Here is a 13025-nt window from a genome sequence, read left to right on the forward strand (position 1 = left end):
GATGAATCAGCGACTCTCTGACACCATGCTATCCTATCACAATATTATTGACTATATTCCCTGTGCTGTATATGACATTCCCATGACTTATATCTTTTATACATGGCAATTTGAACCTGTTATCCTCCTTCAACTGTTCCTCCTTTTAAGATTTGTTCAATTACAGTTGACATTCAATATTATTTTATATTAATTTCAGGTGTGTAGCATAGTGGTTAGACATTTATATAATTCAAGAAGCGATCCCCCTGACTAGTCTAGTACCCACCTGGCACTATACATAGTTATTACCATATTATTGACTATATTCCCTATGCTTTACTTTGTATCTCCATGACTATTTTGTAACTACCAATTTGTACTTCTTAATGCCTTCACATTTTCACCCTGCCCCCCAACACCCCTCCCATATATCACCCCAACAGTTCTAGTACTCATTTGATACCATACATAGTTATTACAATATTACTGACTGTATTCCTTATGCTATACCCTACATCCCTATAACTACTTTGTGACAACCAAATGATACATCTTAATCTCTTCTGCTTTTTTCATGCATACTCCCAAACCCCTCCCATCTGGCAACCATCAAAATGTTTTCTGTATCTATGAGTCTGTTTCTGTTTTGTTGTTGTCGTCATTTATTTTGTTCTTTAGATTCCATATATAAGTGACATCGCATTGCATCTATCTTTCTCTTTCTTACACTCCACTCAGCACAGTACCGTCCAGGTCCATCCATGCTGCCGCAGATGGCAGGGACCCATTCCCTTCCATGGCCGAGCAATATTCCATTATATATATGTACCACCTACTCTTTATCCATTCTTCTTTCGATGGACACCCAGGCTGCCTCTACGTCTTGGCCATTGTAAATAATGCTGCAATGAACATATGGATGCACAGGTCCTCTTGAAGTAGCATTTTGGGTTTCCTCGGATAAATAGAACTGGGATTACTGGACCCTTCTTTTTCTCTTGTTATAACCTTTGTTTTAAAGTCTATTTTGTATGGTGTAAGTATTGTTAACCCAGCTTTTTCTGTTTTGTTTTTTTGTTTCCATATTCATCAAATATTTTTTTTCCATCCCTTTTCTTTCCATCTTTGTGTGTCTTTCAATCTGAAGTGAGTCTCTTGTAGGCAGCATATGAAAGGATCTTATTTTCTTAACCACTCAGCACCCCTATGTCTTTTGAATAGCATTTAATGCATTTACATTGAAAGTAATTGTTGATAGATATGTAGCTATTGCCATTTTACTATTCATAATTTTGATCTTTTTCTTCCTGTCTTAGAAAAGTCCCTCTAAGTTTCCTTGTAATATTGATTTGGTGGTGATGAATTCCTTTAGCTTTTTCTTGTCTGGGAAGCTGTTTATCTGTATTTTGATTTTAAATGATAGCAATGGTGGATAAAATACCCTTGGTTGTAGGTTCTTACTTTTCATCACATTGAATATTTTGTTCCAATCTTCTGGTTTGCAAAGTTTCTGTTGAGAAATCAGCTGATGGTCTTACGGGGACTCCCTTATAAGTTACTAGTTGCCTTTCTCTTGCTGCTTTTAGGATTCTCTGTTTGTCTTTAACCTTTGCCATTTTACTTTCATTTGTCTTTGTGTGGGCCTGCTTGGATTCATCTTGTTTGTGACGACTCTGCTTTCTGGACTTGTATGTATGTTTCCTTCACCAGGTAAGGAATGTTTTCAGTCATTATTTCTTCAAATAGGTTCTCAATCCCTTGCTTTCTCTCTTCTCCTTTTTGTATGGTGTGAAAGTTGTTACACATAATGTTGTCCAGTGGTCTCTTAAGCTGTCTTCATTTTTTTTTTCACTTGGATTCTTTTTTTTTCTTTGTGCTGTTTCAATTGAGTGTATTATGCTACCTTGTCTTCCAAATTGCTGATTCGATCCTCTGCTTCATCTAGTCTGCTGGTGATTCCTTCTAGTCTATTCTTCATTTCAGTTATTGTTCACTTCTGACTATTACTTTTTTATGGTTTCTATGTCCTTTCTTATGCTTGCTATCTCTCTGTTGAAGTTCTCAGTAAGTTCTTTGAGCATCTTTATAACCATTGTTTTGAACTCTGTCTCTGGTAGGTTGCTTACCTCCATTTTGTTTATTTCTTTTTATGGAGTTTTCTCCTGTTTGTTCATTTGGGGTGTTTTTCTTTGTTTCCTCATTCTGACTGCCTCTCTGTGTTTGTTTCTATGTTAGGTAGATCTGTTATGTCTCCCAGTCTTGACTGGGTGGCCTTTTGTCATAGGTGCCCTGTGGGACTGTGGCACAGTCTCCCTGGTTATCTGCTCCATGTGCTCCAGGAGAGTCCCTTGTGTGGGTGTGTGTACCCTTCTATTACAGTTGAGCCCTCATTACTATTGTTATGTCAGTTGGTGGAATTGGCCTCAGGCTGACTAGCTGTGGGGTTTGCGACATCCATAGCTTACAATCTGCTGTGTGGTATACTTACCTCACTGAGTGGGATTTACCCCAGTGGGCTCTAGTGCCTGTTGTGACTACCCTTTGTGTGTGTGCTACTTGTGGGGCTAATTGAGCAGTGCTCTACTGTGGTTAGCTTCAAATCAATTCTGTTGGTTTTGGAGATTTCTTGGGATGGACTCCGGTGCAGGCCTAAGTCACCCTCTACCTGTGAATGGCTGGGGCTACTGGTAGGAACTAGAAAGCGATCTGTGGTTGTTCACTCTCTGTGGTAAAGTTGGAGGCACATGTGATACACAATGCTTTCAACCAAGAATGACTGCAACCAGTGTCTGGCCTGGGGTAGTTATGCAGAAAGCCAGAACACAGCAAGGCCTGCTGCCACCTGCCAGCTCCCTTAAGGTTCAGCTACTGATAAAGCCCATGGGGTCTGTGAGTTGGGTGAGGAAGAGTATCAGGGAGTCACTAGAGTGGGAAGAGTTGTGGTCATCAAGGTAATGTAGACTCTGATTTGTTGCCAGTGCTGAGCTGGGAGCTACTTAGCAAAAGTCTCGGAGCACACTGGGGATAGTTACTGCCTGCCTGGGGCCTATGGACTCTAATAGTTTTCCAAGAAAAAGAGTGATGTGGGTGGGGCTAGCTTCTTATCAAGAAAGTGCCTCTGACATTGGGGAACTTGGCTGGGGCAGGGTCCCAGCAAAGCTCAACTGACCAACTCAGATTTAAATTTGGCCATGGGCATGAGAGGAGGGCTCAACAAAGGAAAAATGGTGCCCAACTTCATGGGAGCAGGATCTTACATAGGCAAAATGCAACTGACCTCCAGTTCTCACCCAAAGCCACACACCTCAGTCTGCCCCCTGCCCGCACCCCCCCCACTGCATATACCTCCAACACCCCCCTCCGTGTCCCCCCCCCTTCCCGTCACCATCCCTCCACTGGAGCCCAGGGTGAGTGCCTGGGAGTGAGAAAGTCTGTGCACATGCTGTTTGAATGGATGTCTCAGTTTCTCTCAGCCTTCCATCCCACCCGGACGGTTGGAATCCCCACTGTTTTTCACAGGCTGATGTTGTGAGGGCTCCTCTTCCCGGCACCAGTACTCCAGGCTGGGGAGCCTGGTTTGGGGCTGGGTTCTTTGCTACTTCTGGGGCAACCTCCACAGCTGAGATATCCCTCCTGATTCTCAACCACCACACAGAGATTTGGGACCAGCCAGTTTTGCGTCTCTGCCCCTCCTACTATCTCAACATGGCTTCTTTTTTATATCATTAGTTATAAAACTTCTGTTCATCTAGACTTCAGATGGCTCTCCAGGTTGATTTTTCTATAACTTACTTGGAATTTTAATGTGTTCATAGAAGGAAGTACACACAGTGTTTATCTATTTCACCATCTTGGATCTCCCTCTTAAGCCTGTTTTGATTATCTTCCCTGTATATTTCAAATGCCTCCTTGTTGCCATGCTAATGTCCTGACTTCCTAAAAACTAATGTTTTCATGTACACATTGAGAAAGAGCCCAACTTGTAAGTAAGCTACTTGTTTTTCCTTTTTTTTCTTTTTAGTACTCTAACATGACATTTCATAAAATACATATTAATCAGATAATAGTATTTGTGTCAAGTATTTACCTCAGAGACACACTTTTCTATTCCTTTTAAAATTGTTCTTAACAACTAATGAAAGATGAAATGCCCTGTTGGTAAATAAACAAAAATAATTCAACTTTTCTTAAATCTCTACAGAAGAGAAAAAAGCTAAGACTAAGGAAAAGACCGAAGAAAAGACTAAAAAGGAACTGAAAGTTGGGAAACAGGAGAAGGTGAAGCAAACAGCTGCCAAAATAAAAGAAGTACAGAAAACATCACCTAAACCCAAAGAGAAGGATGAGAAAGAGACCGCAGCTGTTTCTAAACATGAAGGTAAACACTCAGACGAGGCGGCTGGAGGTTCTAAGAGAATATTGGGCAAGAAACAGATGCAGTGAAATTAAAATCTGAAAAAGACTGAGATCAGACATCAAATGGGAGAAAAAGACTTGTATAAGTAAAAATACCTGAAAAGAAATACAATAAATTGGGAATAAAATATATATTTATAGAAATACTCAAATGTGTTCACATATCTAAAGATGCATTTTGAAGTATTTTTAAAAGAGGATTTGAGTTAACCTCTGAGATTATTTAAAGATTGGTCATAAATGTTGAATATACAAAACATGGGATTTCTATTAAGAGGAGGAACAAAAATTGTATGTGTTCTACTCTTTGGAAAACAGCAGTCCAAGAGAAATGACAATATTCAAGGAGTTTTTAAGAAGTGTATATTCAAGTCGTATAGAATAGATATCATAAAAACTATCCATGTATTCCTATTGCTTCAGCAAGAGCACAAATTTAGAATGTATATTGAATTATTAAATTAAGTTAATTTAAAAGGCAGGAATGCTTAGAGAAAGAAACCTCAAGTGTCTTTAACAACTTCTGTCGACTAAATATATGACTTTAGAAAGCTCATATCTGATATATTGTGCTGATCTTTATTCAACAAGAGTGATGTCAAACTTACATCCCTACTTATGGAAAATAGCATTTAAATGGAGGTGAATTATAAACATGAAATTTTTTATGGAAAGGTGCTAAGAGGGCTTCTGAGGGCCTTATTGTCTCACATCTTTATCCCTTGTTGAATCTTTCCTATCCTAAGTACATTCCTGGCTCCAGGCTGCTACACAATCCTGATACTACCTATACAGGATGAGGGGTCTACTCTGTAGGAACTATTTCTATAAAGGCTTCTTAGGGATGTTGCAAAATAAATATTTTTTTCCATTGGTAGTCTTGAATAATTTTATTTGAGGATTAAAATTAAAGAACAATTTCTAGGAGATTTGCATTAAAATATTTTCCCATTTTATTACTGAGTAAGCTATTTGAACAGTGAAACTGCAAATAATTTTTCCCTAAGATACAAGATTGAACATTTTTCATCGGTACTTCTTTTTCAGTTCCATATATAAGTGAGATCATATGGTATTTTTCTTTGCGATCCACTCTTGTTTTTATCTTTGAATCACTTTTTCCTCTGAATTTATAAGTAATATTTGTATACTTTGATTTATGTCAAAAATGTAAAAAGTATACAAAATATGTATTCGTATATTCTTAAAAATACATTTTAAAGAGGAAAGGAAAGGAAAAAGAATGAAACAATATTTTTTTTAATTATTCACACTTTTTCTTTAATTTAGGTAATTTTCATTTATTTCAATGTAATTTTTAAAGATATGTGAAAATTTTAAATTTTGGAGCCTTAAAATATTTCTCCAATTTTAAAGATGGTGATATTGCCTTGAAAAAAATGAAAAAACATTGACTATTGCCGCTCTTAAAACTATATGTTGTTTATGAAATATTTTAGGTACAAAACATATAGTAAATAAAGAGAAAATATTTTAAATGGATAATTTTACTGTAATAGGGAAAAGGAAAATTAATCTGATTTACTGATTTGTTTATCTAAAATGATTTTCAATATCCTAAAATACTTTGCATTTTAGATTGCACTTTAAAAAAACAGATGACCACATGAAGCCAGCTAAAACATACCAAGTATATTTTTATTTTTTGTCCATAAATACAGTATTGTGAAATTCATGCCAGTTACATATGAGAGTATTAAAATACTTATCTAGCTAGAACTAACTAGAAACATGAATATACTTTTTGATGTTCATTTTTAATATCTTTCGCTTCTTGGGGGTCATGTTTTATTGATGAAGATATGTCACTGGAATATTTATAAATAATAATTATTTTCCAGGTAACATCTATTGTATATTCTTCCTATCAATAATAAGATGTATTAAAGATAGCATTATATTACCATTTCTACTTTTAATTTACTGTTTTCATTTCTACATGAAGAGTTATTTAGCTATTAAAAGGACATTCAAAGTTTCACTTAAAGTTAGAAACAAAAGCACAAATATGATTTTATCAGCTAAACAAATGCTTTTGCTAAAGTAAGCCTTCCTATTGAAAACAACTACCACCAATTAAATAAATGTGTCATTAAGTAACTAATTAAAACTTTACCTCTAATTCCTGGTCAGACACGTAAGTATTTTTTTTTTAATTAAGCAAGGGTTTAAGAGCATTTGTTTATAAAAACTAATCAGATTATGGTTTTTGCTACATATGATAAGCGAAGATAATTGTGTTTTTTTAAGTAATCTATTTGTTAGGTGGCTTTGATTTGGAGACTTGTACTGATGATTCAGTAAAATTATTGAGTTAGTTCTACTTTGGGCCAGGGGATATTTATTTGCTTAGTTTAAGTTAGATGTAATTAATATGAGTTATTCTTTTCATATAGATTTTTAAACTGTTCTTTTTAAATAAATAGGACTCACAGGTCTTTTACTCACTGGAAACAGATTTTTAAACAGAACACACACATTTACTGGCAATTGTTTAATTATATAGCATATATGGAAAAATATTCATATGTGGTTACTCTTATTATTGTGTATATAAACAATATATTTCTATTTAAAGCATTGGAAATAAGATGAATAAGTATGTACATGCCTATCACAAACTTATACAAACATATATCACATAATCTAATTTTCATGGACCAATATTAATCTGTTTAAAGTAGAGTAAGAAGGGTCAGCATGATAAGGCATTGCTCCCTGATTTTCTGATTGCCTATGGCAAATCTGGGGGAATTTGCCCATGATTGGCGGGGGGGGGGCAAATCATGCTATGCTTAGTCTCTCTCTTCCTTCTTTCCTTCCTTCCTTCCTTCCTTCCTTCCTTCCTTCCTTCCTTCCTTCCTTCCTTCCTTCCTTCCTTCCTTCCTTCCTTCCTTCCTTCTTTCCTTCTTTTCCTTTTTAGCAAGTATCTAAATATTTGTGGCAGGCAGACAAAATATAGCTAATGTGAATCTGCCATAGAGCACTGACCACATGTGCCCAGTCCTCATTTCAGTTTTGAAAAATTTCCTTTCTGTTGACATTCTTCACCCAGAATGCATTTTCTCTACCTGCCATTCCACAGGGAATACCAACAAGGCAGCAGCTAAATGACATCTATCGTTGTTCCCTGAGAATCAAGGAAAGGAGAAATGGATAGCATGTGTTACTCCTAGAAGGATGTTCATTTGGGGAAAAAACAAACAACAAACAAACAAAAAACTAAGAAATAGTGACCAAATATGAAATTACCTTAAGTGAATTATAATTACCTAACTTTAAAGTTAGAATGATAGAGCAGATGTTCTCTAGGAAAATTTTTCTATTTCAATATTTAAGTTTAAAAATCATGTCTATAAAGTAAATCTTTCAAAGTTAGGAAAGCTTGGTTTTGCTCTATTCTTAGACATATACACTGAGGACTGCCCAAAATATACCTGCCTAGAATTCTTATACATTGTTAAGTTCAACACAAAGGACAGGTGGAAATGGGCATCCTAATTAAAATATTGAAAATTTCTGAAGTAAAATGTTTTAAAAATATTCTTCTCATCTTCCTGTTGATATATTGGTGCCATTGGAATGTAAGATCATAGCATCATTTAAATATAACAGAAATCTCCTAAAGGTTGTAACCCAAATAATTTTCTAGATTAAAAAAAATAAACATTCTTTGAATTCATAAGGGATTTCCTTTTTTAAATTGGAAACTCATAGGACTGTATGTGCATTAATTAAATGAATGACTTTTGGATTCAGAAAATATTATATAATAAATATAAGCATTTTGTTTTGGTAATAATTTAACATATAGATTAGTTTCATTACACTGTTAACATTCAGTTAAAGAAAAAACTTAAAAGCGTGAAGATTTTAGCTATTTCAATATATTATTCCACATGTTATATACATAAACATCCCATCACTAGTTGAGGCAGAGAACAGTATTTAATTTTTGGGGGTTGTCCAAGCACCCTGTAGTCTAAGCTTCTGACATACGTATATTCTCCATCACTGTTGCTGAAGGATATAGTGCCACCAGGAATCATTTGTGAAAAAAAACAAAACACTTTTTGAGGGATTTCAGGTCAGTGATTCTGGAAGTGTGGTCTAATTAGACTCTTCTGAAGACTTTGTTAAAATTGCATATTCCTTGGGTCCTGAGGAATTTGGGGGTGATGGGGCCAAGAAATCTGTATTTTAACAAATTCTCCATCCTTTATCTTTTTAATAGTTAAATTGCCCTTTGAGCACTACTTTGGAATTGTAAGAAGGACAGATCTAAAGAGTGCAGTCACTTAAGCTACTGAAACAAAGGGGAGGGGCCAATTTTAGGAAGTCCACACTTACCCCTTCTCAAATTTGCTATTTAAGGAAAATATACTTTTTCCTTTTGCTTTATGTTAGAACCAAATTGCCCATTCTACAATTTTTCTCAGAAAATCAGTTATGTCCTGACAAGAGAAAATACTCTCTACCTTCATCTTGTTTCACTCTTGTGCCATAAGGTTCCTAGGTCCTAGGTTCAGAAACTCCCGCTATTACTGTCAGTATGTCCAGGAGCAAGTAGATTCCGGGACTAATCTGACAACTAGCCTCCCTCCCTTTCCCCAACTCACCTATGGGATAATGTGTTCCAATACGACAATCAAAATGCATGCAAATTTTTGAAACTTTATGAGTTTTGGCTTACTCATATTTAGGTATTAATACAAAGGATTATATTTTTACATCTACTACAGTAACTGCATTTATTTTTTTCAAAGCCCTGGCAGAGTTTCATAGAAAAATAGATCACTCTAAAAGTACTGTAATATTCTAAAAAAGAATGAGGTTTACAAAAATCCTTGTACATATATCTATATAGTAACAAGTTGTATTATTTCGTACATTTGAGGTATATAATGTGGAACACTTAAAGGTGTATCATATTGTATAAATTTAATAAACTTTCTTGGTCCTAAAGCTGCCTTTGGAGTTGTTGGATATATAAGATGCCTATTTAGACATATTAAATGTAAATCATCTTGAACGAGACTCATTTCATAATATGTAAGCTTTAAAGAAGATATGGTAAAACTTATCGAATGAATCATCAACTGAGATTGGAGTGACCTCAGCAGAATCTCAAATTATGTAAGAATTTAAAGTTCAGTGCAATGTCTTTAATTTTGAGGGAAAAGAAACAAACTTCCAAAATCATTTTCACCAAGTCTGCTCCAAATGCTCAAATCCTATCTATGTTTTTTTTCTTTTTACTTTTTTCATAAGCCACAGACTATTCAAGATCATAAGATGCTCTTCCAAAAATGATTACTCAACCAATTAGCTTAGCAGTGATATCATTTGGTGCTGTAAATCTGTTCTTCCTAATTTACTCCTAAATGAGAAGTATTTCCACGCGCAGGACCTCTAACAGATTGCAAAAGGGTTAGTCCTCCTGCTTGCCTTTTCTAGAAAACATTCTGCAGCTCCATTTAGACAGTTAGCAGAAGGGCTGGGAGTGAATATTTGGTAAAACATTCCAAGTTGGAAACAATCCCCTCTTGTAAAACTTCACTTTCATAGTGGGAGTATGAACAATGAGAAAAATTGCTTTAATATGATGGCTTTTGTAATAGATTTGATGGAAAAGTTTTTGGTTTTTAAAAATAACACTATAATATTACCCTAAACTAGCCTGTTTCAATTTCTAAGGTCATTCTTTTTGTATGGAATAAATGGAACCTTATGTTTATTAAGTTTTTTCCAGCAAGTATGTGTATATGAGTGCAAATTATTCCTTCACAGAATTGTGGTAACTAAAACAGAATTATGCTATTTTGTTTCGTTAAGCCAGTTCTCCCTGGAAAAAAGGTATTGATGACATTTTTTCATTGTTCTTTTTCTTTCTACTCTCGTCAGATCAGTATGCATTCTGTCGATATATGATTGACATGTTTGTCCATGGGGATTTAAAACCAGGTATTCCAAACAATTCTTGTACTTGTCTATTTTAATAGTCTTTGTTTCTAAGATTGTCAGCTTTTTTTTATGTACTAAACTGTATTTTTTAATTGCATAATGCATGTGTAGATCTAGAATAAAACCAATAAAAAGCAAAAGTAATAACTTGCATTAGGACCTTTAATTTTACTTTCTATTACTGCATGGCCTTTTGCAAATTAAGTTAGCTGAAAGCTAAGAAAGGTGCTAATATCTTTATATACAAAAAATACTAATATCTTTAATAATATCTTGGAATCAAGAGGTGAATCATCTTATTTTATTCCTGGTAAACTTAGAAGAAAAGATCTATGACAATAAAAGTATCCTTTTGGATTCTTTTTGGTAGTAAGCAAAATTCATATTAAAAGTGATCACATTTCAAATATTTAACCTATTTTTTTCTTTCTTTTTTTTTTTTCCAAAAGTGTTTGGTTTTCTCACTTACATATGAACTTAAATTAGTCACTCCAGAGAACTATTGATGGAGATAATCATCCTTGGAGGTAATAGTCAACAGAATGGGAAAGTATTTTTACTTAAAGGAATTTATCATCTCCCCTATTTTTAATTTATTGCACAGAGTGTAACAGGAGATTCTTTACTAACATCTTTATTAAGAATAAGTAGCTTGATTGCTTGTAACTTTACCTTTTACAGATTTAAAAACTGGTGGTAATATTCATGTTTGGGGGAACATTTCTAAAAAATTGGTATTGTTCAGGAAGGAGCTAACTTACATTAGAATAATTGAAGCTGACTGTTTAAAGAAAATTATATGTTGTTTTCCAATTATTTTATGAAAATATGTTTTAAATGTATCATTATAATCTATGCATATATTGGCAAACAAGCATATCATGTCTAAAATATATAAGACACCTAGGTCCTAGAAAATTAGAAGATCATGAAAACGCTCAGGAAAAGTTAGTTAATTCTAGTAACTCATTCAAGTTGATCTCCTTCCCCTTCTACTCCTCTTCTTCATTTTCTTATTCTTCTTTTTCTTCCTTTTTTCCTTTCTTAATGAATTAGAAACAGAGGGAAAATGCTAAAAATATGATGACTCACTCAATAAAAATGATTAACATATATGTAGAGTATCGTAGTAAAATTAGAAGAAAACATTTAGAAAGACAGTTTGATATAATGAAAAGAGAGGGCTTTGGACAAAAATACAGATATAATTCTTGACTCCTTCCTTTTCTAGCATTAGATCTTGAGCAAACCATTGAACACCATCTGATCATCAGTGTTCTTACATTTAAAATTGGGATCATGGGCGGAGCCTTGCAAAATTGTTGACAAAGCATCTAGTACATACACAACAAAATGCTACCATAACTTTATTCTTCATTCATTTCATCCAGCCTGTCTGAGTGAGCGTACCATGTAGAGGGAACTTCTCAACATTGAAAAGTCCCAGTCTATATGATAATTACATAATGTACATGTAATGATAATTCAATGATAAATTAATTCAATTTATTAATTCATTCATTAATTCAATTTTAAATAACAGGTTTGCTGCCTGTTTTCGTTCAGCAGTGATAGCTTAAGGGTTATGTTCTACACATAGTTTGCTTTTATAAGATCAATTAGCTGTTTACTTGTATACAAGATGAATTTATATTATTAGTGAGCATAAATTTTAAATTCCATTATCAGAAAAACAAAACAAAAATGTGTTCTCTGTGCCACCTAAATTATTCAAAATAGCTACTAATTTATCATAGAATATAATTTCTAAGAAAATCATAGGACACAGAGAGCATGCATTGTCCAAGTCAGCAAGGAATGCTAACAGTTTAATAGTCACAATGCCCATTATTGCTTTCTGAAAAGTCAACAATAGATTAAGGTAGAAGGAAATGTAAAACCATCTCTGCAGGAGTTAAGGGGAATTTTGCGATGAATCATATGGGCGATTCTAAAGTCATTATGTTTCTAAAGTCATATGTTCTAAAGTCATATGTTAACATTCTCTAAACAGCCATGAGTTTGGATCTATTGCATTATGTAATATCCTAACTCCTGAAAATAATTCCAAAGTGATATAGTATTAGATTTCCTCTACTATTTATTAACTTTCCAATTACCTTCTTAATTTATTTCATCCAGCTACATTCATGATTTTGAAAGCTTGTTGCTATAATTTATAAGAAATTAAAGAATATGTAGATTGATATTTCTTGTCTGGGAGAAGGGTAGGAGGGGAAAGGAAGAAACTGAAGGAAAATCTGTATGGTATGCCTGTTGTTTCCTTTAGCAAAACATATGAAACTTCATAAATGTACAGAAAGAAAGTTAATAACATTGTCTTTGTTGGCGAGACAATACATATGCTAGAGTGAGAAAGCACAAAATACGGCTTACATTTTGAAAAATAAGAAATGAGAAACAAGATTTAATCTGGGCATATTAATTTAGAGAAAACACAAGTGATAAGACTTTGACTCTCACTGACAATTAGAGAATAAAACAATTCCTACCAAGTTTATTGCTCTGCATGTATCCAGTATTTATAAAACATTTGTGCTTCCATCTGTTTCTGTTTGGGATTAGTAAAACACCTGTTATTGTTTAGCTAGAGTTCATTATTAATTATTGGTAATGATTTT

The 13025-nt window shown here is 34.1% G+C and overlaps 1 protein-coding gene and 1 long non-coding RNA gene across 2 annotated transcripts in view; one reads left to right on the top strand and one right to left on the bottom strand.

Moving 5' to 3' along the window:
* The window catches only part of TRDN (triadin), a 343597-nt gene that overhangs the window by 114943 nt on the left and 215629 nt on the right, over positions 1-13025 (top strand). The window contains exons 8-9 of the mRNA XM_081044419.1: positions 4184-4360; positions 10324-10383. Of these exons, the coding sequence (XP_080900545.1) occupies positions 4184-4360; positions 10324-10383 (237 nt within the window). The remainder of the gene's footprint in view (positions 1-4183; positions 4361-10323; positions 10384-13025) is intronic.
* LOC308495931 overlaps positions 1-13025 on the bottom strand; it is a 57833-nt gene that overhangs the window by 2964 nt on the left and 41844 nt on the right. The gene's annotated exons all lie outside the window — the stretch shown is intronic.

The sequence above is a fragment of the Rhinolophus hipposideros genome, assembly GCF_964194185.1.
Source record: "Rhinolophus hipposideros genome assembly, chromosome: 3".
Lineage (NCBI taxonomy): Eukaryota > Metazoa > Chordata > Mammalia > Chiroptera > Rhinolophidae > Rhinolophus > Rhinolophus hipposideros.